Here is a 27,863-nt window from a genome sequence, read left to right on the forward strand (position 1 = left end):
GCGTATTCAAGCGCAACGCGGGATTCTGACGTCGAGACACAGCTGGACCAATCAAACAAGTTGTTTACGCGGTCGACGCGACGCTTTCTATGAAGTTTACATAGTTGCGTTCCAAATGACACACTATGCACTTATACACTACACTCGCTCAAGCATGTAGCGAAGAGTTTTGTTTAAACACTAACATTTTTTACTGTAAATTCATAAGACTTTGTGTAAAGGTAAGTATCAGCAGAGGGCGATAATGTAATGTGCTGGCCAGTTAACTACAGCAAAGTAGTAGCTACTGATAAAATGAATTGGAGAGAGGTAATATAACAGGATGTCGATAATCCTGTTTAAATGAACAAGAAAAATCTTTATATACTTCTTTATATTTTATTTGTTTATGCTTGTACTTGACGTGTTTACAGTGCTGTTACAAACTACATGGAAAACATCTAAATAATTAAGTATGTTTGCATCAGTTTTCAGTAGAGGACTTGTTTTATGTACAGTAGGCCTAGTGTATGTGAGCTTGTTTCTGTCTGTAAGTTTTAGCAGAGTGGATCTCAGCTGGTGGGTTAAGATTTAAAAATAGGCCACTGATCTTTAGATCTTTTCTGAGAGAATAGACACCAGGAAAAAAATAAGTAAAAGCACAATAAAAGGCACATTTATATTTGTCAGAATTATATCACAACATATATCACAGCTGGAAGGGCATCCGCTGCGTAAAACGTATGCTGGAATTCTTGGTGGTTCATTCCGCTGTGGTGACCCCTGATAAATCAGGTACTAAGATAAAGGGAAATGAATGAGTTGGCGGTTTATTGCGCTGTGGCGACCTCAAAAATAGGGACAAGGCTGACGGAAAATGAATGAATGAACTCTTGTTCCATTTTTTGAGACTCTGATTTATACCCGCATCAATAACTTGTTGAAAAAGTACAAATGGAGGCAGCTTTAGCATTAAACTGTAGTTAAAATGTTTTTTTATATAAAATGTAAATAATAAACAATGTAAAAAGTAATTTTAATGTAATAATTGCAACAATTAATTTCTGTTAATAGAGCAGAGGTACAAATCAATTTGATGTACAGAAGCTCGCAAATACAAAATCTCATAGCAAATTGGCGGTTATTCATATGAACTTACGACATCGATTTTTCTGAACATATAAAAAAAAATGAACTTAATAACAATAAGCTCAAGATATACTTCAGATTTAATGGCTATTTATAAAATACATCATCAACACATATCTTGTTTATTGTTAATTTGGGAAGATGTTTGGTTATAACAAACTGAGTGGAAAGAATTTAGGTGGTGATTATAACAAGCTAGTATATATATATATATATATATATATATATTTGTGTGTGTGTGTGTGCGTGTGCGTGTGTGTAGTCAAGCTAGTATGGGCTGTGTGAGTTAACCTCACTCCCCTTTTCTGGTCAGTGTGTCCATCTATATAGTCAAGCTAGTATGAGCTGTGTGAGTTAACCTCACTTCCCTTTTCTGTCTGGTCAGTGTGCCCATCTCCCAATGCCAGAATCACTGTCTTTGAGTGGGTTGAATAGAACTGGAAACTGGAGGAGTTACATTTGTCCTATGGCCTACATGTGTAAAAAAAAAACCCTAGTAAGAGGTAAGTAAACTTCTCCCTTGGCCTCAAGAGATGCGCTAGTAACAAGTGCTAGTTGCAGCGGCCTTTGGTTGCAGCTACCGCCCATGATGGACTCGCTGGTTCAAATCATGCTTTAAGTGGGTTCAGTAGAATGGGAGGAGTTACATTGGCATTGACCTGGATGGGAGTTTAGGTGGGCGAGTTATCAAAGTCCAGCTAGTGAAAGCTTTGTGAGTAAACCGCAAACCCCTTTAGAGTTGCACTAGACTAAAGGCTGCTAAAGTTCTTTTACTGTCCTTCGTAATGCTGGCAATATCTTCTCTTATGCTGGCATCCTTGATTTGAATCCCATTTGGAGTGAGCTGAACTAAAGGTGCTTATTGGTTATTGGTTCCATAACCTGATTGGGAGGGAGGTCAAGGTAGATGAGCTGTGTGCTGTGTGAGTAAGGCACACTAGCAACAGATGCAGTGACCTTTGGCTCACCCACCTCAAAAGCAGAATTGCAAGCTCAAATCCTGCTTTAAATAGGTTGAGAAGAACCAGAGGGTTTAGACTGCTGACATGACCTGAATTGGAGTGAGATTTAGTGGTGTGAGTGTAGTAAGTCCAGCTAATAAGAAGTGTGTAAGTTAACTTCAGTCTTCTGATCTCAAGAGTTCCTGTAGACCAGAAGTCACCAATCCTGTTCCTGGAGATCTACCTTCCTGCAGATTTCAGTTGCAACCCTGATCAAACACCCTGTCTGCAGTTATCAAGTGCTACTTCAGGTTCCGATTAATTGGTTTAGTTGTATTTGATCAAGGTTGAAGCTAAACTCAGCAGGAAGTTAGATCTCCAGGAACAGGTATGATGACCTCTGTTGTAGATACTTCGGTCTTTAGAATCCTTATTACACCAGCCTCCCATATCAAAATCACTAGCTCAAGTTCCATTTGGGATGGTGGGGGAGTCTCCTCAACCACCACCAGTGTGCAGCATCAACTTAGATAACACATTGGCAGCCATTCCAAGTGAAAGTCCACACACACCTGCTTAATGGTTGAGATAAGAGTGATGAAGCCAATTAGATGATACAAGAATTGTCCATGATGGACAGAATTCCGTGGACAAGTTTGGCCAGGATACAGGAACAGACCCCTACCCTTTTTGCAAGACATCCTGGGATTTTTAGGTTGCCACAGAGAGTCAAGACCTCAGTTTATTGTCTCATCCTAATAACGGTTCTTACTGAAAGTGTATAGTCCCATCACTATCCTGTCACTAGGACCCAGGAAAACCACAGGGTGAGCACCCCCTGCTGGCCTCACTAGCACCTCTTACAGCACCAACCTAGTTTTTTCCAGGTAGTCTCCCATCCAGGTACTAACTAGACACAACCCTGCTTAGGTTCAATGGGTGGCAATGTGAGAACAAGCTGCCGAGAGTAGTTCAACAAGAAGAACCAAAGGTGTTAGACTTGCTCTCTGTATACAGCAAATATGATTACATGAAAATCTTCATTTAGGATGTCCGGGATGGGTTGTCATCTCGTAATAGCCAATGCCCCAAAAAAGCCAATTTAAATACAGTCAGTAGCTTAACATAATTTTTGGCACTAGATAATTTAGGAAGTGCAGTAACTTGCTGCCCTGTGTTTTACAAATTGTGTCCAATTCAAATAGGTCTTGAAGCAAATCCAGTTGACAACTGCTGTTTTAGTCTCTCAAACAGCTGGAGTGCGTCTTGGATCCTGGGCAAATATCTCTCGTATGGTGAGTTCTCTCTCACACAGCGGTTGTCCCCTGTGTCTGATGTATCTTGCTTTTCTTGCTTCGACCAGGGCCTGGGCAAAATTTGGCAACGTGTGAACTGTTCTTAAATGTCCATCAGGAGCGAGCATATCAGAGGGGAAAGACACAGGAGGAGATAGACCCCTATTCCCATTTATCTCAGCTCCACTTTCATTGTCTTTCTCTCTTTCCCTTAACAGCTTCCATTCCTTTTCTTTCTGGCTGTCTTTTTCTCTGTCCCTCACTACCTCCATGTGTCCCTCTATCTCTTTCTCCTTGCTCTCCTCTCGGTCTGTATGTGTGCTTGTAGTGGTTAAAGAGGTGACAGGCTGCTGTTTCAGGTCCGGCAGACAGAGAGCCTCAGAGGAGTGTTCTGTCCTTTTGCCCCCACTGCTGATAAACTCCTGAACACGAGCCTGCAGAGAAGAGGTCCTGGAGAAGAGGAGAGAGAAATAGTTACTTAAAGTGTAAAAGTCAGCACCCATTCAAAATCTTACATAGCCTACCAGTTACTCTGGGGCTATTAGAAAACGATGCCATGGCAATGCTAAATTGATGGTTTACTCAATGACACATTTGCGTACACGTCCTTCATTAGAATTTATTCTCAACACTATATCCCAGCAAATATTTTCTCTTCTTGAAAAGAAGTCTAATACATGTCTAAACATTGACGGCTTGGCTAAAATAAGGCTAAACTTGAGCTGTCAATGAAAATCTAATAGATATCTTAGCATCGCTGAAAACAAGACATCATATTCCAAATAATGAATGACTACACATGTGAAGTCTGTCTAATCTGTGTATTTGGTGACTAGTCTAGTTTTTGGCTATTAGACAGCTATTGGATTTTCATTTACAGCCCAAACTTACTTTAGCCAAGCCATCTATTGTTGATGGCTATTGTTTAGACATCTATTAAACACAAAAATGCTAGGTGGCATGTTTGCAATAAGCATTTACCTTGCACAACTTTACCAAGTCCATAAATTTACCAAACGTTTCACTTATACAACTACTGTATGAGGGAAGACATTCCATATTGGCAAAGTACCATGAGAGCATGGTACTTCATCTGGGTCTGGTCCTGCAGTTTTCCCCTAAATGATGACTCAAGCACTGTTGATGACACGGCTTGTTCACTGTTGGCTGGATTCACTGATATGGTGATCAGTGTTTTTGTATTCATTCTGAAAATCCAGCTCAGCTGATACTCACAAATTCATTTCTTAGGAACAAGAACAACCCCTTTACACGTGACCTTCATCTTTCATCTGTCACATTTTATGTAAAAAATGGCCATACATGAATATATATATATATATATATATATATATATATATATATATATATATATATATATATATATATATATATATATATATATATATATATATATATATAATTATAGCTAATATATATGTACATACTTGGAATTCCAATTGTTGAAAAAAATTTACATCAACATTTTTGATATATTATGAAATATATGTTGCATATATGACAGATTTTATATGTGAAATCCAAACATGAACTTTTATGTCATATTGCATGTTAATAGTATAGGTGGGAAAAGGCCTAAGTGTCTTTAGCATATTAGCATGTCTATTAGCATATAGTATACACATTGATTGGATCAACCTGAAATGTACACATTTCTTATGCTATTTGTTTACGTCAGATTTTATTCTTTAAATGTTTGGAAAACAGGCGACATGATGGGTCAGTGATTACTGAGTCACCTCACAGCAAGAAGGTCGCTGATCTGAGTCCCAGCTGGGTCAGTTGGCATTTCTGTGTGGAGTTTACATGTTCTCCTCGTGTTCGCGTGGGTTTCCTCCGGGTGCTCCGGTTTCACCCACAGTCCAAAGACATGCATATAGGTGAATTGAATAAACTATTTGGCCATGGTGTACGAGTGTTTGTGAATGATGGTGTATGGATGTTTCCTAGTACTGGGTTGCAGCTGGAAGGGTATCCGCTCTGTAAAACATACAGTATGCTGGAATAGTTGGTGGTTCATTCTGCTGTGGCGACCCCTGATGAATATGGACCCAGCTGAAGGAAAATGAATGAATGAGTGTTTGGAAGAGATTGCACTTCCCATTTGATCTTGGATGCTCGAAACAATATGGCTGACCTTTGAAATAACTTTCCTTAACTTTGGCTCTTTCGCAACCAATAAGAAAAGTTACTCTCAGCTCACCAAACTACTAGAAATTGGTAGAGAAAAAAAACAGCACGTTCAGCCTGAGCCTGATTATTATCTTCCATTTCAGTCAAGATGATGCCACAGAAGACAGCTGCCATTGCAGTCAGTGCACAGCCTGGCACTTTTCAAGGTTTTACCACAGAAATACTGTCTTAGTGAACAGAGTGCAGGTAATGTCACAGTATGACTGTCACACCATGAGGTCAGATGTTTTCATCAGCTGAAAAAGTGTTCAGACAGGCATGCTGGCTCTATGGAAGTGTTGTAAAGCAGTGTGCTGTCCATATCCAACAAGCCGGTCATGGCCATGACAGGACAGTGCTGAGGTAAACAGTAAATCCAACAACCCCTCGTCATCTTTTCAACATGCCGCACAGGACAGCAGTCTCAAACGCTCAAAGAAAGACTGTAAATTAGATGAAGACTGGCAAAGGGTGGTGTGTTGTTAAAAAGAATGCGCTGATAAAAAGCTGGCGAAGCTGCTTTGTAAGCTGCAAGCTACTCTGCAGTTAATGTAGTTTAGCTAACTAAAAACTTCTTAAAACTACTCTGCTACATTACAGGATACTGCCAAAAGTAACTAGTTGCAAACTACGGTAACACTTTACAATAACAGTATCCCTACTGAAAAAAACAGCTTAAACCAGCCTAGGCTGGTTGGCTGGTTTTAGCTGGTCGACCAGCCTGATTTTAGAGGGGTTTTGGCCATTTCCAGACTGGTTTTCAGCCATTTCCAGCCTGGTCTTAGCTGGTCAGGCTGGAAAATGACCAGCTAAAACCAGCTTGACCAAAACCAACTATGTCCAGCTTAAACCAGGCTGGTCAAGCTGGTTTTAGCTGGATTTTGCTGGTCATTTTCCAGCTTGACCAGCTAGGACCAGGCTGGAAATGGCTGGAAACCAGCCTGGAAATGGCCAAAACCCCTCTAAAACCAGGCTGGTCAACCAGCTAAAACCAGCCAACCAGCCTAGGCTGGTTTAAGCTGGATTTTTCAGCAGGGTGTGAATAATGATGTATTAATATGTAAACCAAACATTACTTTATTATGAATTAATGATGAATTAAAGCACTACAATATGAGTCACAAGTGTTCATGTGTAAATACAGCTACCTTAGTTATTTGTTAGAACATGTTGTTAATTAATGTATTAATTAACATTTAAGTTTAAGATAAATGTAACCAACATTAACTGCTGTTAATGAGCTGTTAATGTATAAATATGTCATGACTTTACTTGCAGGGGCACATCACCATTTACTCATCTTTTGTGATCTCCTGTGTTTAAACAGCTCTTGTTGATGTCGACAGAACACTTTTCTGTTGTTATTGATGTGCATAAAGAGTTCACGAGTAGTTAAGAATGGGTTAATGACGATGTGCCCCTTAAGTCATGATATAATTATACATTAATAGTTGATGATGAGTTCATGATGGTAAATTAAGCATAAATTAGCGTGGTAATTAATACATTAATTAACAAACAATCATGTACTAACAAGTAATAAATGTAGCCGGTATTCACACATGAACTCATGTTGTGGTTAAAGTTAGTTCATTATTAGCGCATGCATTAACTTATCATTAGCTCATAATAATGTTAAATTTACATATTAATACACACTATTAAAAAATCTGTTATTTTAGTGGTAAATTACAGAAATTTCCTTAAATTTAAATTCCTGGTAAGTTTCTGTATTTTACCGTCTGTTATTTAACGGTAAATGTCTGTAATTTAACAGCCGTTTTTACGTTTTCTTTTTCCGGCACCCCAGCTGCCGAAAAAAAAGCTTAAAATAACAGATTTTTAAAAAAATAACATTATTCAAAAAAAGCTTAAAATAACAGATTTTTAAAAAATTACTTTATTTAAAAAAAGCTTAAAATAACAGATTTTTAAGAAATAACATTATTTTAAAAAAGCTTAAAATAACAGATTTTTAACGTTATTTAAAATAGCTTAAAATAACGGATTTTTAAAAAATAATGTTATTTTAAAAAAGCTTAAAATAACAGATTTTATTTAAAATGATGTTATTTTAAAAAGCTTAAAATAACAGATTTTTTAAAAATAACATTATTTAAAAAAGCTTAAAATAACAGATTTAAAAAAATAACATTATTAAAAAAAGCTTAAAATAACAGATTTTTAACGTTATTTAAAATAGCTTAAAATAACAGATTTTTAAAAAATAACATTATTTTAAAAAAGCTTAAAATAACAGATTTTTAACGGTATTTAAAATAGCTTAAAATAACAGATTTAAAAAAAATAACGTTAATTAAAAAAGCTTAAAATAACAGATTTTAAAAAAATAACGTTATTTAAAAAAGCTTAAAATAACAGATTTTAAAAAATAACGTTAATTAAAAAAGCTTAAAATAACAGATTTTAAAAAAATAACGTTATTTAAAAAAGCTTAAAATAACAGATTTAAAAAAAATAACGTTATTTAAAAAAAGCTTAAAAGAACAGATTTTTTTAAAATAACGTTATTTAAAAAAAGCTTAAAAAACGGATTTTTAAAATAACGTTATTTAAAAAAAACGTAAAATAACAGATTTTTTTAAAATAACAGATTTTTTTTTAAATAACAGATTTTTTTTAAAATAACGTTATTTAAAAAAAGCTTAAAATAACAGATTTTTTAAAAATAACGTTATTTAAAAAAGCTTAAAATAACAGATTTTTTAAAAATAACATTATTTAAAAAAGCTTAAAATAACAGATTTTTTAAAAATAACATTATTTAAAAAAGCTTAAAATAACAGATTTTTTTAAAATAACATTATTTAAAAAAAAGCTTAAAATAACAGATTTTTAAAAAATAACATTATTCAAAAAAAGCTTAAAATAACAGATTTTTAAAAAATTACTTTATTTAAAAAAAGCTTAAAATAACAGATTTTTAAGAAATAACATTATTTTAAAAAAGCTTAAAATAACAGATTTTTAACGTTATTTAAAATAGCTTAAAATAACGGATTTTTAAAAAATAATGTTATTTTAAAAAAGCTTAAAATAACAGATTTTATTTAAAATGATGTTATTTTAAAAAGCTTAAAATAACAGATTTTTTAAAAATAACATTATTTAAAAAAGCTTAAAATAACAGATTTAAAAAAATAACATTATTAAAAAAAGCTTAAAATAACAGATTTTAACGTTATTTAAAATAGCTTAAAATAACAGATTTTTAAAAAATAACATTATTTTAAAAAAGCTTAAAATAACAGATTTTTAACGGTATTTAAAATAGCTTAAAATAACAGATTTAAAAAAAATAACGTTAATTAAAAAAGCTTAAAATAACAGATTTTAAAAAAATAACGTTATTTAAAAAAGCTTAAAATAACAGATTTTAAAAAATAACGTTAATTAAAAAAGCTTAAAATAACAGATTTTAAAAAAATAACGTTATTTAAAAAAGCTTAAAATAACAGATTTAAAAAAAATAACGTTATTTAAAAAAGCTTAAAAGAACAGATTTTTTTAAAATAACGTTATTTAAAAAAAGCTTAAAAAACGGATTTTTAAAATAACGTTATTTAAAAAAAACGTAAAATAACAGATTTTTTTAAAATAACAGATTTTTTTTAAATAACAGATTTTTTTTAAAATAACGTTATTTAAAAAAAGCTTAAAATAACAGATTTTTTAAAAATAACGTTATTTAAAAAAGCTTAAAATAACAGATTTTTAAAAATAACATTATTTAAAAAAGCTTAAAATAACAGATTTTTTAAAAATAACATTATTTAAAAAAGCTTAAAATAACAGATTTTTTTAAAATAACATTATTTAAAAAAAAGCTTAAAATAACAGATTTTTAAAAAATAACGTTATTTAAAAAAAGCTTAAAATAACGGAAAGCTTAAAATAATTTTTTTTTTTAAAGTGCATCATGATTCATGTATTGTAAAGTGTTACTTAAACTACTCCTTTTGCAATTACCTATATTACAATTTAGCAAACAATTGTTAATGAGGAGTGCTTTAAGAAGCATATTTGTTATTTAAAACAATGCAGTACAATTTTGATGTCAAAGACTGAAGTGGGTTGCAGAGTGGACTTTTACAATTGTAAACATTGCTTTCCATGAGGGTACACACTAACGCCCATTTTTCATTCATCTTTCAAGATGACAAACATGAACCGCTGCATTTTTGGTGAGAAATTATATTAAACTCTATATGCTTCATTTTAATTGCCAGGTATTAAAAAATCTTATGGATTGAATTTAAACAATTGTTACTTGAAACAAAGGTAACGCTTTATTTAGAGTTACAATTTATGGTATTAATAAACCATTCATTAACACTACTAGCTTAATAAATATGCTAATTAGCTGTTTATTAATTGTTAGTAAGGTATAAATTGGGTTTAGGTTTTGGGTGGGATTAGAGATGCACAATAATCTACTAATGAACAGTTATTATCTTAATAACAGGCAGGTCACAAGCCAATAGTTAATATCATGAATTGTGACCTAATCTAAAGTGTTACCGAAACATATTATAAAAAAGAACAGTAATAATTGAATAAATAAACATAAAACAATGTGATGTGTGACACCACATGGTTTTAATACACTATTTTTGGTAAAAAGATGCATTACATTGTCTAATAATGAGCAGTACGTTTGTTTTTGTACTTAATAATCTTAAATGAATGTTAAACGGGCAGTTAGAGTTTCCCAGTATCACCAAATGAGACTGACAAGAGAAAAGGAGGAGAGGAAATGAAACACTTCTGTAAGATAGAGTGTCTCTGTCAGAGAGAGAGAGAGAAAAGCAGGAAATAAGGGGAAGTAAAGTGAAGTAGGCACTAGTTGGTTGCCTACAGGCTGTCTGCCTAACAAGCAAAAAGCCGAAGAAGCACCAGTCTCCCTTCAGGTCCACAGAGAAAGCAAGCAGACAGACAGAAGATGTTACAGGAAGTGCAGGCAGAGCACCATGGGAGAGGGAGACGGTCAAAACACTGCCTATTTCTGTCCCTCTTGTTTCTTTCTTGCTATTTAGCAGATGCTTGTCATCCAACACAACCTTGGGTTCACTAATTGAATGGACAGTTCCAGTGGAGCAACCTGGGATGAGTCTCGCTCAAGGGCAAAAGCAGGAGAGTTCTCTTGCTGTCTCATTAGAAGCCCAGATCTTTAACTGTTCGACAGTCACAGACTTTCTGTTGTTTTTAGGTTTGATTGTTTGTTTGTTTGTTTTCTAGATACACTGGCTTGAGCGGAATGCAGCCAAAGTTATTATCTCGCCATCTCTGCTGCAATTATCTCTACAATGGCAACTCAGGCTCACAGCCAGCCTGGTGAAAAGGGTGGTTCTTTTTGTCAAAAAGTGGGCATTTTTGCAGTTATTCCACTAATTTTGTATTTATTTATTTCATTCTGAGGCTAAAATACTGCATTTTGTGACATTTCAAGCACAATTTTTTTTGCTGGATTGGCATGTTGGCTGGTGTCATTAACTAAAAATTGTCTACATTTTTAAAATTCTACACTACCTGACAAAAGTCTGTTCCAGTTGCAAGAGCAACAAATAATATCTTGACTTCTAGTTGATCATTTGGAAAAGTGGCAGAAGGTAGATTTTTCTGATAAATCATCTATTGAACTGCATCCCAATCATCACACATACTGCAGAAGACCTATTGGAACCCTCATGGACCGAAGATTCTCACAGAAATCAGTCAAGTTTGATGAAGGAAAAATCATGGTTTGGAGTTACATTCAGTATGGAACGTTCGAGAGATCTGCAGAGTGGATGGCAACATCAACAGCCTGAGGTATCAAGACATTTGTGCTGCCCGTTACATTACAAGCTAGGGGTGGGCAGATCGATACTAATATCGAAAGTATCGATACCAACGTTGGTATTGATATCGGATCAATGGTACCCTTCCGAGATCGATACTTTTAATTCAATTTAATCTAATTTACATTAAAGTATATTGCTACTCATAAAAGAGCGGACATGTCTCTAAATACACCGCTCCGTTTATACATTGTATGCACCATTGGTCCTCCCTGCTCTGCTGTTATTAGTTGTCCTTTCATCACGAGACTTTTGGCTGTTCTGAGATGACTGAAAGAAAGAGGAGCACTGTTTGGAGTTTTTTTACTGCAGTAAGTGAAAATATTGCAAACTGCGATGTTTGTAGAAAGTCTATTCGGTACTTTGGCAACACAACAAATCTACACAAACAACACGAAAAAGAGAACGCCGAGCTGCAAAAAAGGAGAGAAGAGGAGGCAAGGCCTCCAGACCCCCAGGAGTGCCAGCCCTGAGACAGAGGTCATTGGCCGAGTCGTTTTGGAGAGGCAATGAATATCCAGGTAGTTAGCTACAGTGGTGAAATTAATATTTGAGTTTATAGGACATTCAGAATGATTAGTTAATGCCAATTTGAAAAAAAAACTAAACAAAATGAATACTTGGTCATAGTTGAACTTGTTACTTTCATCATCAGGCTGATTAAATATAGCCTATATAGTCAGCACATTACAACCTGCTATTTATATGAATTACTTTGGAATTTAAACATATACAGTGGTGACCAAAATGATTACAACAGTAGTTTTTTCACCAGCTAAAGTGGTTTTAAGTCAGTTATCTTTTGCTGTAGTGTGTTAGTATGAAATAATAATAATAAAAACAACATTTAAAAACACTTAAAAACATTTTTAACTGGTGAGAATACAGATGTTCTAATAATTCTGGCCACCACTGTATACCATAAACTTAAAATATGTCTGAATATCCCTTTTGTGTTAACTGTGAAAGGGACACTGTAGGATTTATATTTTGGCTACATAGGTAAGATAGGCTTTAGGCTATACTTTATTAATAGTAAAAATGTTTTTATTTGTCTTAAATGTGTTTAAAATTTGTCCTGTGTTTTAACATATACATTTAATAATAGATTGACAGCATTCAACTCATAAATGATCACACACTGTTCTCCCCTACAGAAAAGTACATTTAGGTTCATGTGCATGCTTTTTAAAGTAAAAGTATCAGTATCGGTATCAATATCGGTGATACTGGCCCTGTGTTTACGTGATATCGGATTGATACCAAATTTTGCAGTATCACCCAGCCCTATTAAAAACCACAGGAGAGGGCAAATTCTTCAGCAGGATAGCGCTTCTTCTCATACTTCAGCCTCCACATCAAAGCTCCTGAAAGCAAAGAAGGTCAAGGTGCTCCAGGATTGGCCAGTCCAGTCACAAGACATGAACATAATCGAGCATGTCTGAGGTAAGATGAAGGAGGAGGAATTGAAGATGAATCCAAAGGATCCGTATTGATTTTAAGACTCTGATTTTAACTCATAAAGCAGCCCATAGGCTTGCTCCTGATTAAATCTGTGATCTTGAGACACTTTCTTCTCCTGCTCGCAGTCTTCGCTCTGCCTCGGGTCTTACCCTGTTCCAGCCACGCTGCAGGGCTTTTTCATACCATGCGCCAAAATTATGGAATGCATTACCATTACCACCTTACCGTTATGAACGTCGTGTCTCTGGACTGTCTTAAGAAGCTTCTTAAGACTCACCTATTTAGTAGTGTTTTTAAATGTGTGATCTATTGTTATCTTACTTATTGTTATACTTTCCTATTTATTGTTTTTACTGTTTTACTGCTTTTTTTTTGCTTTGTAGCGCTTTGAGTTTGAGAAAAGCACATTACAAATAAAATGTATTATTATTATTATTAATTCATTCATTTTCTTTTTGGCTTAGTCCCTTTATTAATCTGGGGTCGCCACAGCGGAATGAATTGCTAACTTATCCAGTGCGTTTTTACTTAGCGGATGCCCTTCCAGCCGCAACTCATCACTGGAAAACATCCATCCGCACTCATTCACACACATACACTACTGACAATTTAGCTTACCCAATTCACCTGTACCACATGTCTTTAAACTTGTGGGGGAAACCGGGGCACCCGGAGGAAACCCACGCGAACGCGGGGAGAACATGCAAACTCCACACAGAAACGCCAACTGACCCAGCCGAGGCTCGAACCAGCAACTTTCTTGCTGTGAGATGACAGCACTACCTACCCACTGCGTCACCTCATTATTCCATTATTATCTCATTATTATACATCTTGATGTACTCTGGGAGTCCTGCAAGAGCGCTTTCTTTGCCATTCCAGATGACTAAGCAAAGTCAGACGTTACTGTCCTAATTAAATAATTAAAAATCAAGGCATGATCATATTTTATTTAGTAAAATAACTGTAATCTAGAGGCCTTTACTTTTCATATAAGCCACGTCTGATAGGTCCAAATGATTAACTAGAAGTCAAGTTATTATTTGCTGTTCCTAAAACTTGGATAGGCGACAAGACTTTTGTCAGGTAGTGTATTTTACTACCAAAATATTGATTGACAAATATATTTTTAAACTGTAAGCTTTATATTAAGATTTTAATAAAGAATGTTAGGAGATTTTGAATGAAGAAATATGAATAGCAGGGAATAGCATGAGTGCTGGAGAAAGCCAGAGTGACAGCTGGAGGAGGTTTCCAATGAAAGTCTTATTCGAATGATTACTCTCACTCTTTATGATGGCAAAACATTCAAAAACAGCACAAGGTAGCTCATGTATGGGACAAATTCTGGACAATTGTAAGAGTCTAAATTATCATATGCATTTGTTTATATGGCAAAACATGTCTTTTTTCACCAAAGAAGGCTCACACAAATACAAAAGGCAGATACTGATTAGATCAGGGGCTGGTGTGTGGACTTTGGGGGTTTTACAATGTGGTCACATGTTGATTGGTCAGTTTGAACGTCTCAGCATTTGGGCTTTAGTCACATGGTCAAGAAAGATACAAAATAGTTGGTAAACTTTGCTCTGTGTTTTTTCCTGCTCTGTTCTTTTCCTGCTCTGCTTCTCTCTTGTTCTGGAGTGTATCTTCTCTGGCTCTACTGCTCTTAGGGTTTTTTTTTGAGGCCTACCTCCTCTCTTCATCTCTCCCTCCACCTGTCTCACCTTCTACCTCTGGTAACTTTATTTTTACATTTAAGCTGGGCACAATTATTATCATATGTTTTTATCATTTTATATTTGATCATTTTATACAGTTATTTGTGACTAATTCAGTTGTAACCATAGAGAATTATTGTCATTAAGTCATTTCATTATCAGTATTTGTGAATTACTTTTGATTTAACATCAACACTTAATTGTTCCATATTGCAATACAATACAATCACATAATAACAACGCTCTCCCACATTTTTAGTTATTAATACTGCCCTTATTTCCATCTTTGGTATAAGATTGCTGAAGAATGGCTTGACTAGAAATGTACAGTTTTTTCCCATCATGCTGATAAGTTTTAGTCACTCGGCAGAACTACAGTTTAAACAGCTGTGGTTAAAACCCATTCTTACACCTTTGGGGTGGGTCATTCAAACAACCTGAACATCCCCTGGCTACAGGCCTGTAACTGGTTTGTTTCCTTCAACAGTTCAAATGAAGTCTATCTGTCTATAATAAAAGTGCCTTACATGACACTGTGGGGTGAATAAAGGTCACCTGTAGCAAACAGTTGCAGTTTTGTAACTAAAATATCACTACTGGACTTTCTAAACTCTTTGTGAAACTAATAGTAAGAAAATGACGGGTGTTGCCAGAAGGGATACAGCTCATACAGAAATTATTCATATTATTTATTAAATTACCCATTAGTTGTGTTTTATTGTCTACTAAACCCAACCATCACAGAAATGTAAATTATTTTATTATTTTAAAAATTATATTATAAAAATGTAAATTATATTATTTATTAAATTACTTGTATTTTTATTAATGTCTACCCCGGCCCTAAACCTCACAGTAATGTAAAAACAGTAACTATTGTTGTACATTAATTGTATTGCTGTAATAATACAAATAATTAGCATTAAGTTCCAGCTACAGATGTTTCCCTTCTAGACATTACTGAGGCTGCGTCCGAAACCGCCCACTACTCAGTAGGTACTGCATTTGAATTCAAACGTACTACTCAACCGTTAGAAAAGTATGTTCTATACAGTATGAATGTGAGAAGTATGAATGGAATTCAGACGTACTACATCTACCATTTTGTCATGGTCACGTGACCTACCTGCGTCAGTTGCGTCGCTTTACTCCCATTCATGAATTCTCTAGCGGGGCATCATGGGATAGCGCAGCGTGCATGGGATGCGCACTTCAGAATCTCACCGGAAGTAGTAGGTCATCCGGGTACTTCTCACATACTGATTGGCGAATCCTATGAATTCGGACATGCCACTCAGCTCGCATACTGATTTTAGCGTACTATATAGTATGGAAGTGTGCGGTTTCGGATGCAGCCAGTGACTGACATTGTCTTCTTCTTCGTTAGGGTGCTTAATGGAGGTGTTCTTCATTAATCTTTTTGGTGTATTTAGTGCCAACAGCTGGACAGAAGTGTGAAGTGCATGTGCTGTTGAAATGAACATGGAAGCTCAGTGAAGACAAAGCAAATTATGTAGTCCTTTCTAGCTGATTGTGCTAAATGCACCAAAAAACAACAACAAACTGTTTATAAAATTAAAGTAACCTGGGTTAATCGTTTCTGGTAATTGTATGCCAATGCAAAATCGGCGCATTTAAGGTCTGTTTTCTTTAAAAATCAGCGACCTCCACTGGCTGAGTGATATCCGATATAAAATGGGACTCGGATTGTATAAGAAGCACTGCATTAAATTACATTTTTCCCCACAATGTCTTTATAATATGAGCATTTATTTTACCCCAGTATATTCAACGGAGCTTCTGCGCTAGCCTGCCGATTCTGACGGGCGCGTCTGAGCAAACGGCTTTTTGTCTCGTTTTACGCTTGAGCAACTAAATGAATGCCAAAGTCTGTTTCACTGATTGTATTTGAATTACATTACAACATAGATGCTGTAAAAGGAATTGTATAAAATGGAAAAAAAAACTCACAATAACAGGCCACCGGAGGTTTATCAGTATGGGAAACACACTAGCTTGGCATTTACCCTATTGTAAAGCTGGAAAAGCACAATTGCAGAAAAATAAAACTGCTTCAACTGAAAGAAGAATGCCTTGAGGATGAGTGACTCATGAACTAGTTTTCAATTTTGGGTAAACTATTCCTTTAAGCTTGCATTTTGTCTCCTCCTCCCGTGTTTTTATTCATTCGTCCCTTTAAATGTGCAGAGAAAGGGAAAACCTGTGAGTCAAACAGTGTAAATATATTAATAGCATTTTGATGTGGAGGGCTAAAACATGACAAATCATTTGTATGTGTTTGAGGATGAATGAATCTGTGAGCGCATGCAATTATCCCATCATCAGAGTCACTGGTGCGTAAAACTGAGGAAATCCCCTAGTCACAGATGCCCCTCACTGCGCACAGACTCTAATCAGAAAGCATTCATGCGCATACATAACCACAAACACACACACACACACACACACACACTTAAAACACACAATCTGATTCAGCTTTCATTCCCTGGGACATTCAAGCTCAGATTTACATTCATACAGCACATACATACGAACACGTACACTTGGGCTGTATCTGAAATCGCTTCTATTGACCTTAGTCTTCAAGTACGCCAATGGAATCATTTTGGCTTCCAGTCTCATTCACTTCCATTCATTTTTAGATGTTAAAATCAGCTCGTTTTGCTACTTGATGTTACAAACTGAAATTTTCTTATTATATTATTCTCCTTTTTATGTATTGTTATGAACACACTTGTTTGTGGAGCAAGTAGTTTGACAGTTTTCTGCTGTTTACTATTCCTAGTCATTTCTCCCATAGTTAACTGAATCGGAAGTTCTTAAACAATCTCAAAAAAGAGCGCACTTCCGCATCGCAGAATAAAATACCTTTAAATAATGCACTATTTGAGGGAGCATCCATTTGAGTGGTGTCCAAAACCATAGTGGATTTTCTAAAGTCCACTCAATCCCACAATGCACTACTTTAATAAGTGTACAACTCATGTACACTCAACAGCATGAGAATACCTATACTCTCAGAAATAAAGGTATACGTGAGCTGTCACTAGGGTGGTACCTTTACAAAAGGTACAAATTTGTACCTAAAAGGTCCATATTAATACCTTATGGGTGCATTTTAGTACCTAAAAAGTACAAAAGTGTTCCTCTACAAATTTGTAGGTACTAATATGTATTTTGAGGACTCTTCAAGTACAAATGTGTACCTTTTGAAAAGGTACCACCCCAGTGACAACATGCGTACCTTTATTTCTGAGAGTGTATAATGCACTGTAAAACCTCATTCACACTACGAGTGAATGCGACAAGCGACCGTTCATTTCAACAGAGAGCGAGCAATGTCCGGCTACCTCCACCTACACGAGCGACAGCGACCAGGTGGGCGTGTTGAGCGATGTGACAAAGTTGAGAATCCTTCAACTTTATGCAAATGAAGAGCGACTTTCTTGAGCAACAGCCAATAGGAGCACCAGTAGAGCTCACATCATCCTCTCAGCTCACTCAGAGGCCAATTGTATTCTCCGTGCTGTAGACCTATAAAGACCTGCATTTGCAGCAGGTCACCACCCTGAGTGACAGGCAGCTACAAAGTTGCTGCTAGTGGAAATGAGGAATCAGAGATCACACGCCAAATGAATTTCCGCATCTGACCACAAGATGGCATCCAGCAGAATCCTATCAGTGTAAGTTTCTAAATAATTTATTATTAAATTGCTAAATTAAGGTTTGTATACATGACAGAATCAAAATATTTTTTAAAATTACAAATAGACAGCTAGGTGTTAAGTGTTAAGGCCGACACAAAGCCGATGATCGATTGTTGGATCTTTGTCAGACTGTTAGTCAGCATCAGGCTAGTTGGTTTGGTATGTTTGAAGTGAAATCATGGATCCATCATCTAAGTTCAGGCTACTTGTGTGCATTTGTGGGCGGAATATTTTCATTTGTCGGCAGAATATCTTTGCAACCTAGACTCATTCTGATTACGTACCCCATATACATTTCTGGAGGGCACCAAATACATCCCAGGAGCTACGTTTTTATACAGTTTTTGTTTTCGCGAATCCACCAGAGGCTGCTATGTACGCTTTTATAGATCTCAAATTTGTCTCGCGAGTACCATTCACACCTGCTGTTCTTGCGTAAATCCACCAAAGGCCGCTGTTGACTGACTGATTTACTGACTGACTAACCGACTGATAACCCCACCCGCCCCCTTCCCTAAACCCAACCAATAGTGTTTTATAAAGCTTCGATTAACCAGCGCCAACCCTCTTCCCTAAACACAACCGCAGTGTTTTAAAGAGAAATCCAGAAAAAGTAAAGCCCCCTGATTTTTACCACATTCTCAAGCTGTCATTAACTTTATTCATTTATTCCATTTTGGCTTTTATTTTTGTCTAACCTGCTTTCTGGAACCGTTCTTCACCGGACTCAAACCCCATTGTTGCAGTTAACTCCACTGTGCATCTCAAGTCCACCTACTGGACAAACTGGTAACAGCAGAAAAAAGCCATCCGTACGGAGGTAAGTGGTCAGCTGGTAAGCAAGAAAAGGAATAGCATCATATTGCCCCATAGTTTTCATTTTAAAGATGAAATGCAGACATCCCACTTCTTGTGAAAGGGAGTCTCCTACTAAAGCCTGCAAATTAGATAAAATGTCCAAGAAACTGTGGAGGCAAGAAAAATAAGCACCATTGAAGTGTGCGAGACACATGTAGTGATATAGTAGGCATTCAGTTTGTTAGGTTACATTAATAGCGCAGTGAAGAAATATCACTAGCACAAAATGCAGCAGGCGTCCACCTCTCTCTCCCTCACACACGCACACACACTGAAATTTGCAATAGTGTAGTTCTTTAAACTGCTCTTTTTATGGATTTTTCTAAATTACCTTTTATGCAGTGTGTAACACAACTCGAAATGAATGAAAACATACTCCAGTGGATGTGGTATGACGTTATTGTCTCTCAAAAGAAAGAGTTGACTCCGAGTTGTGTGTTATTTAACCCAAAAATGTCAATTATATTATCAATTACTGACTTTCATGTCGTTTCAATCCAATCCTGAGACAATCCTGAGAAAACAAATTAAAATATTTTAGATGAAATCCAAGAGCTCTCTCATTCTCCGTAGACAGCAACGGTCCAAAGACTTTCAAATTGCAGAAAAGGAACCAAAAACATTGTCAAAACAGTCCATGTGTCTTAAATGGTTCAACTGTTATCATACGAAGCTCCAAGAACACTTTTATGCACCAAAATAAACTGTAAAAATGACTATTGACTAATAAATGAATAATATATGAAAATGCATACAAATACAATTTTAAAATGGATTCATTAATTAAAAATTGATTTGTTTTCATTTGCACATATTTGTACTAATAAATGCTCAAATGTTTGAAAAAGTTAACTAATACATATGAGTTCAGCTGACTCTTATTTTAAGTATAATACGTCCAGTCAAGTAAAAATTTCATATACAGTTGAAGTCAGAATTATTAGCCCCACTTGAATTTTTTTCCTTTTTTATATATTTACCAAATGATGTTTAACAGAGCAAATTTTCACAGTATGTCTGATAATATTTTTTCTTCTGGAGAAAGTCTTATTTGTTTGATTTCAGCTAGAATAAAAGCAGTTTTAAATTTTTTTAAAAACCATTTTAAGGTCAAAATTATTAGCCCCTTTAAGCTATTTTTTTTTCTGACTCTCTACAGAACAAACCATCATTATTCAATAACTTGCCTAATTACCCTAACCTGCTTAGTTAACCTAATTAACCTAGTTAAGCCTTTACTTTAAATGCTACTTTAGACGGTATCAAAGTGTCTTGAAAAATATCTAATCAAATATTATTTACTGTCATCATGGCAAAGATAAAATAAATTCGAAAGGAGTTATTAAAACTATTATGTTTAGAAACGTGTTGAAAAAATTCTTGTCTCTGTTAAACAGAAATTGGGGAAAAAATAAACGGGGGCTAATAATTCAGGGGGGCTAATAAATCTGTCTTCAACTGTAAATGTTATGTCAACACATTTAATCCAGATACGTTAACATAACTCAAAATATTAAGTTGTCATGACTAATTGGCACAATCATTTTTTACAGTGAATAAAGGATGAGAGAGTTTTTGGATGTCATCTAAAATATCTTATTTTGTGTTCTAAAGCTCAATGAAGGTCTCAGAGAATTGGACTGAAATGAGGTTGAATAATTATAAAAGAATGTTCATTTTTGGGTGAACTAACCCTATAAAATGTGTTATTTGCCAAATGTATCCTATGGAGTTTCATAGTGATGTCTGAGATGTGGCAAAACTTGGTGGATCACATCATGTTGAGACGGTAAAACTAAAGCCATGTTGTCTGTTCATCGATCTATAAAATCTTAAATACACTGCACACAATTGACCAATCACAGCAGACTGGGGTATCAGACCAATTACTGCAGATTAGCATCAGGAAAAGAAGGGATTTGTAAAAATGTCTCGATTGGGTTTGATTGGACAAATAAGGTAAAAAATAAATGCATATTATAATACAATGACAGTGTTTTGTGACCTTGCTTGCATGCCAACTTCTTGGAAACTCCTAAAATCAAAATATAGACTTTTCAAAATCCATAGGGACTCTTTAAAGGGCAACTCCAGAGATGGTAATTGAATGTGTTCTTATTAAACCCACCTGTTCACACTAAATTATATTACCCATGATGCTTTACAGAAGATTTCATCAATCCCAGCTTACAAATTGAAGTTCTAAATACATTCCCATTAAGTTATTTAACATTATTTTATGTGGGCAGCATGGTGGCTCAGTGGTTAGCACTATCGCCTCACAGCAAGAAGGTCGCTGGTTCGAGTTCCAGCTTGGCCATTTCTCTGTGGAGTTTGCATCTTCTCCTCATGTTGGAGTGGGCTTCCTCCGGGTGCTCCGGTTTCCCCCACAGTCCAAAGACATGTGCTATATGTGAATTGGATGAACTAAATTGGCTGTAGTGTATATTTGTGTGTGAATGAGAGAGTGTATGGGTGTTTCCCAGTACTGAGTTGCGGCTGAAAGGACATCTGCTGCGTAAAACATATGCTGGAATAGTTGGTGGTTCATTCCGCCATGGTGACCCATGATAAATATAGGACTAGGCAGAAGGAAAATGAATGAATGTATGAACATTATTATTTTATGAATGTTCTTTTTTAATCAATGTTGCAAGAACGTTCCAAAAACATTATTTTAATAATAATTACATGCTAACATGTACACAACATTTAAGGAACATTATGGAATATTCTAAAAACATTCACAGCGAACAAATGAGAGATCTTTAACTCCATCCACAACCATAAAGCCATTATATTTCATCATTTTTACTTTGATTGTGTGCTTCTTAATGCATCATGGGATTGTAAGACTTGAATCTACTTCAAATGAAAGTTTGTTATTAAAAGTTCAGAGCATTATTTTAGGGCTACCAGAGTCAGAATATTTTTCTTTTACTGTAAACATATTCCCTGTTCTCTTTTCCTGACTTTTTGAATGCAAAGTGGGTCTAAGATATGATATTAAACATTTATAGACTGGGTGGGCAGCGTCATGCTTCCTTTTTTAGGATCGTATAGCCTGAAGGAGAGAGTCTAATTGCAACGGATTCATTTTCTTCATTCTGTTTGAAGTTGTCCTGCGTCAAGTATCAAGTGGAATAAATTCTCGGATTCCTTGTTGAAATCCATGCCAACCTCCACCTAAAAACTGCAGAGTGGGGTACATGCCGCCGTAGCTGAAGCTGGAAAACGGGGAAGACAGAGCTGGATATGCATGTTATGTAATGAGGCGCTAAAGAGATTAGCTTCATGTTGGCACTTCACACTTCCTTTGAACTTCATCAGAGTTATCAGGGATTTTGCTGAATGGGGAATACAGAGCAGTTGTATCAAGTATGTTTATTATGTTTGTTAATACTATGATTATCTGATATTTTGTTGGTAAAAAACAATAAAAGCAATAAAAGTATACACTACTTAACACAAGTCTTGTCACAAGTTAGGAACAGCTAGTAATAACTTGACTTCTACTTGATCATTTAGTATCCAAAGTGGCTTATATGAAAGGCAAAGGCCTCTAAATTACACTTATTTTACCAAAATAAAATATGATCAGGCCTTGATTTTAAATCATTTAAATTAGGACAGTAAGGTCTGACTTTGCTTAGACAAAAGTCTTGTCACTTAACAGAAATAATGTACAGTATAGAATATAAAGTCATGGTGCAGTGGAAAAAGAATTCATATTGTGTCTGACTCCATCATGAGCTTGGAGGACTGCATCCATACATCTCTGCAATGACTCAAACAACTTATTAATAAAGTCATCTGCAATGGCAAAGAAAGCGTTCTTGCAGGACTCCTAGTTCATCAAGATTCTTTGGATTTATCTTCAATGCCTCCTCCATCTTACCCCTGACATGCTCAATAATGTTCATGTCTGGTGACTGGGTTGGCCAATCCTGGAGCACCTTGACCTTCTTTGCTTTCAGGAACTTTGATGTGGAGGCTAAAGTATGAGAAGGAGCGCTATCCTGCTGAAGAATTTGCCCTCTCCTGTGGTTTGTAATGTAATAAGCACCTCAAATAGCTTGATACCTCAGGCTGTTGATGTTGCTATCCACTCTGCAGATATCTCGCACGCCCCCATACTGAATGTAACCCCAAACCATGATTTTTCTTTTACCAAACTTGATTGATTTCTGTGAGAATCTTGGGTCCATGCTGGTTCCAATAGGTCTTCTGCAGTATTTGTAATGATTGGGATGCAGTTCAACAGATAATTCATCAGAAAAATCGACCTTCTGCCACTTTTCCAAATGATCAACTGGAAGTCAAATTATTATTTGTTGTTCTTACAACTGAGATCAATGACAAGACTTTTGTCAGGTAGGGTTTCTTTGTATATTCTCTTTGTGATTCACATTGTGTGGAAACTCAAGCTTGTGTGAAAAGTTTCGCCTGTTGCTGCATTTTAAAGTTCAATTTTGTTGAACTCTGACCTGCGAGACCAATAGAAGATCAAAACTTGACCTCTTTGTACAGAAATTTGAAACATAGAGCAATCGTTTGCTTATTATACAACTATTATATAATTATTATATTTGTGCTGACGTCTTGTTTTATCACTTAACAGTTCATCCTGTACTTATCTTAATTAATGACTACAATGAGTGATAAGTGAGATATATTTAACAATGGGCTGTTGAATTATTATAAAATAAAGCACTCTCTCTATTCAGATGCTGTATTTCAAGGCGTTTGTCAGGTTCTTGTTCTCAATCATCTAGTTAATGTGTGTCACATAGTTTCCAACACACATCTCATGCAAAGCCTTCTGTTTTGATTGGATTTTTTGACTTCTGTAGACTGTGAACTAGCAGAAATCATTCAATCATACATCAACACTAGGGCTGCACAATATCGCTTCAGCATCGATATCGCAATGTACACATCCGCAATACTCATCGTAATATAATCGTAACATGTGCAATGTCCATTTGTAATTATTGTTGAACTGGAACAATAGTTTGGCAAAGTTTGACAAAGTTTATCCATAATGTAGTAAAAGTTTATCATTTGCATGCTTTTAGACCTGTGATTATTATTAGGCATTTCAAAAGCACAAGAAATTCCAACCCAGGCTCCAAGTTTTTACGTCCTGGCGGCACGTTTTTCTGCAGCTTTTGTTTTCGCAAATTCGCCAGAGGTCGCCGTGTATGCTTTTCGAGATCTCAAATTTCCCTCTTGAGTGCCATTCGCGCCTGCTGTTCTTGCATAAACCCACCAGAGGCCGCTGTCGACTGTGAGAACCCACCCTCTCCCTTCCCTAAACCCAACCAATTTTATCGATTGACCCGCTCACCTGCTTCCCTAAACCCAACCAACATGTTTCAAAAGCAATCCAAAAAAATAAAAGCATTCGTCTGACTTTTTTTTTTTTTAACCACATCCTCACCCTGCTATTCACTTGTTGTTTTATATTTTGGATTCTGTTTTTGTCTTACCTGCGGTCAGCTGGTAAGCGCAAAAATGAACGGCGTCATACCGCCCCGTAGCGTTCGTTTAAAAAAATGAAATGCAGCCATACGTACCTCCGCCTACATAATTTGCTGTCTCTAGAAACGTCCGCGGGGCTACGTTTTCACAATGAGCCTGTGTTGCGAAATTCTAACGTTTGCGGCTTTAGATTACAAAGATTATTTAGACTTAATTAAAATATATATACACAATGAATACTATACAGCAGGGCTATTCAATTGGCGGCCCGCTGGCCGAATCCGGCCCCTGGGGCAATTTATTTCGACCCTCCAAATATGTGACACAGACATCAAAAATAATTATAGTTATGAAGTGATGTCTATTAAATACAGCATGAGCTGCAGAGGCTGCGCAAAGCATGAGTGACCATAAGCAAGTGGCGCGGGCAGCCGAAAACATTTGGATGTGTTTGTAGAAAAGGCCTTTTATACTATAAATTGATATCATCAATTGGGATGCAACGATTAGCCGATTTCACTATTAACTGTGCTTTAATTCATCACGGTTATTCAATCATAAAGGCTTCTCTAAGCCGCATTTCTGTTGCACAGAACAAAACAAAACTGCTGCAATAAAACAAAGATTTGCCAAATTGCCAACTGATCGCTAGTTTAAAGTTCCAAGTATGCACACAGAGGCTAACACGCACACACACCAGATTAACTATAGCAGCGGCCGTGTTCCCATATCACGTCGTTTCCGCTTGCAAGTTTGTTATTTCTAATGTAAGAATATATGACAATATGCGCGCACAAGTGGAGCAACGCGCTTGCGTCTTTCCGGGTGCACGCAGTAGAAAACATCTCACGGTGAGAGTTGTGCGTGGCTTTCAGTGCAATGTAAACAAAAGATTATTATTAAAATGATTATGTATGCATGAACGCAGATGGCAACAACAGTCAATCTAAATAGCTGCTTACCTAATATAAAGCTTGAATTTACATTAGACGTGATAACCTTGAAACCATGATTATTCTTCAGACTATAATCGTACAACCAAAATCTATAATCGTTCCTAATTGTTATGCAGTTCAAAACATAACATATGAATGTGGCTGAATGTAGAAAAAGCCTACTTCAGCAATGCACTGCTTTTGTTGTGCTCTGAAATACAACATTTGAATGTTTTTTTTTTTTTAAGTCTATTGCACAATGCAGTGATGTTGTGTAGTTTCAAAACACAATATATTAACATTTTAATGTAGAAAAAGACAACGTGGGTGTCTTAAGGAAAAATACAGCATATGGGCTCTTATATGCAGTTGTGTTATCACTCATATAGCAAGTCATATCTCTCCGGCTCTTCGTTTGGGATGCTTTTTATGAAACAGCCCCCATCACAAACTAATTGAATAGCCCTGCTATACAGTGATATTTTGCATTTAATTATCCAATTATTCAGAAAATTATTCAGAAAACATAACTATTTTACATATTGGCAAAAAAGTGTCGAATTCATACCAATCCATACGATTTCAGTCATATGGAAATAATCGATTTTCAAAATAGGCGTGTCTCCAAACCCCATCCCTAAACCCAACCATCATTAGAGGATAAGCAATTCATGCTAAAACGTATGAATAATGTCAATGTCAATTTTATTTATATAGCACTATTTAATGCAACCAGAAGTTGACCAATGTGCTGCACAGTACAAATCAAAACAGATAAAAAACAAATGTACATATAAAATTATAAATTGTTGCTAAAACAGACAATTTTCACTGATAAAATGCCAAATCAAAGAGGTAAGCTTTTAACCTAGATTTAAAAACAGACAGGGATGAAACAGATCTGATACAGAGGGGCAGAGCATTCCACAGCCTAGGACCAGCTACTGCGAAAGCACGGTCACCTCACCACAATAAGAACATAACAATTTGTCAAATTTGTAAAACTAAATAAAGGGACGAAGCCGAAAAGAAAATGAATGAATGAATGAATGTCAAACTAAATTAAAAAGTTACAAATCACCATGAGAATTTATTGCTTCATCAACTAATCAGAATCAAGCATTCAACAGCCCTGTAGACTAACTAAGCAAGCAGCTTTGAGGCAAGATTTTTAATACTTTTTAAGTCAATTCTTAGCATTGTACTTGTGTGTAACGCTATACTGCCCTCACTCAGAGTCTTACCTGTGATCGTCTGCCTCTTTGCCCACCAGAGGGATGATGGGTAATAAAGTCCTCTTGTAATACGCAACAGGACGTCCGGTATCATGGTTGGAGGCTCGAAGCCCCAAACTGTGGAGTCCTCTTTTCCAGGAGTTACCTGAGACAAAGCAGACTGGTTTGAATCTAAGAAACACTTCCTTTATCGAGCTGTGGGTCGTCACAGACCTGTTTTGATGGAGGCAAGGTCTCTACTGAGTCGGCGTTGTTCTCGGGTCAGTGTGTTGAGGTGATAATGTTTGGCCTGGTCCAGTCTCTGCAGACCCTCGGCCAGTCTGATCTCTGTCCTCCTCTCTTCTCGCCTCTGAGCCTCAGCAGGCCGTGATGACCAGTCCACTCGACGCATAGCCTTTCAGGAATATCATGAAAACATGAACCTTCATTCATTTAGCAGATGCTTTTATTTGAAGTCAGTTACAAATGCGGAAAACAACAAGTGATTCATCTTGTAAGTAGCACTTGTCGAAAACAGGCAAAATGCTGAGTTTATTATAGTACACTGAAGAAACAAATGTGTTAAATATGCCATAGGAGAAAATTCTGGATATACCTAGGCATTTCTGAATAATTAAGTGTTCAGTATATTGAAATGGAGGAACATTTCTCATAATCTTGTAAATCCTGTTAATATGAATTCCTGATAAAAAACAGGTGAATAGGAACAACGCTATGGCAATTCACACAGCATCATTAATATGCTAATTTCAGACTGCATTTAATATATATATTAATATATGTATGTGATATTATATATATATATGTGAGGAACAGTTGATGGTGGCCATAGCAAAGGCAAACAGCAGAGGATCGACAGCCCTGCTAAAAAATCCAGTTTAAACCAGCCTAGGCTGATTGGCTGGTTTTAGCTGGATGACCAGCCTGGTTTAGAGGGGTATTGGCCATTTCCAGGCTGATTTCCAGCCATTTCCAGCCTGGTCTTAGCTGGTCAGGCTAGAAAATGACCAGCAAAATCCA

The 27,863-nt window shown here is 36.1% G+C and overlaps 1 protein-coding gene across 1 annotated transcript in view; it reads right to left on the bottom strand.

Annotated features, from left to right (window-relative positions):
* Positions 1-2,110: 2,110 nt before the first annotated feature.
* LOC130248177 (uncharacterized) overlaps positions 2,111-27,863 on the bottom strand; it is a 32,360-nt gene continuing 6,607 nt past the window's right edge. Inside the window, exons 2-4 of the mRNA XM_056481736.1 lie at positions 27,057-27,237; positions 26,853-26,988; positions 2,111-3,814 (exon numbers count right to left, since the gene is read on the bottom strand). Of these exons, the coding sequence (XP_056337711.1) occupies positions 3,316-3,814; positions 26,853-26,988; positions 27,057-27,234 (813 nt within the window). The 5' untranslated portion in view covers positions 27,235-27,237 and the 3' untranslated portion in view covers positions 2,111-3,315. The remainder of the gene's footprint in view (positions 3,815-26,852; positions 26,989-27,056; positions 27,238-27,863) is intronic.

Source organism: Danio aesculapii, chromosome 20 (assembly GCF_903798145.1).
Source record: "Danio aesculapii chromosome 20, fDanAes4.1, whole genome shotgun sequence".
NCBI classification, from domain to species: Eukaryota; Metazoa; Chordata; class Actinopteri; order Cypriniformes; family Danionidae; genus Danio; species Danio aesculapii.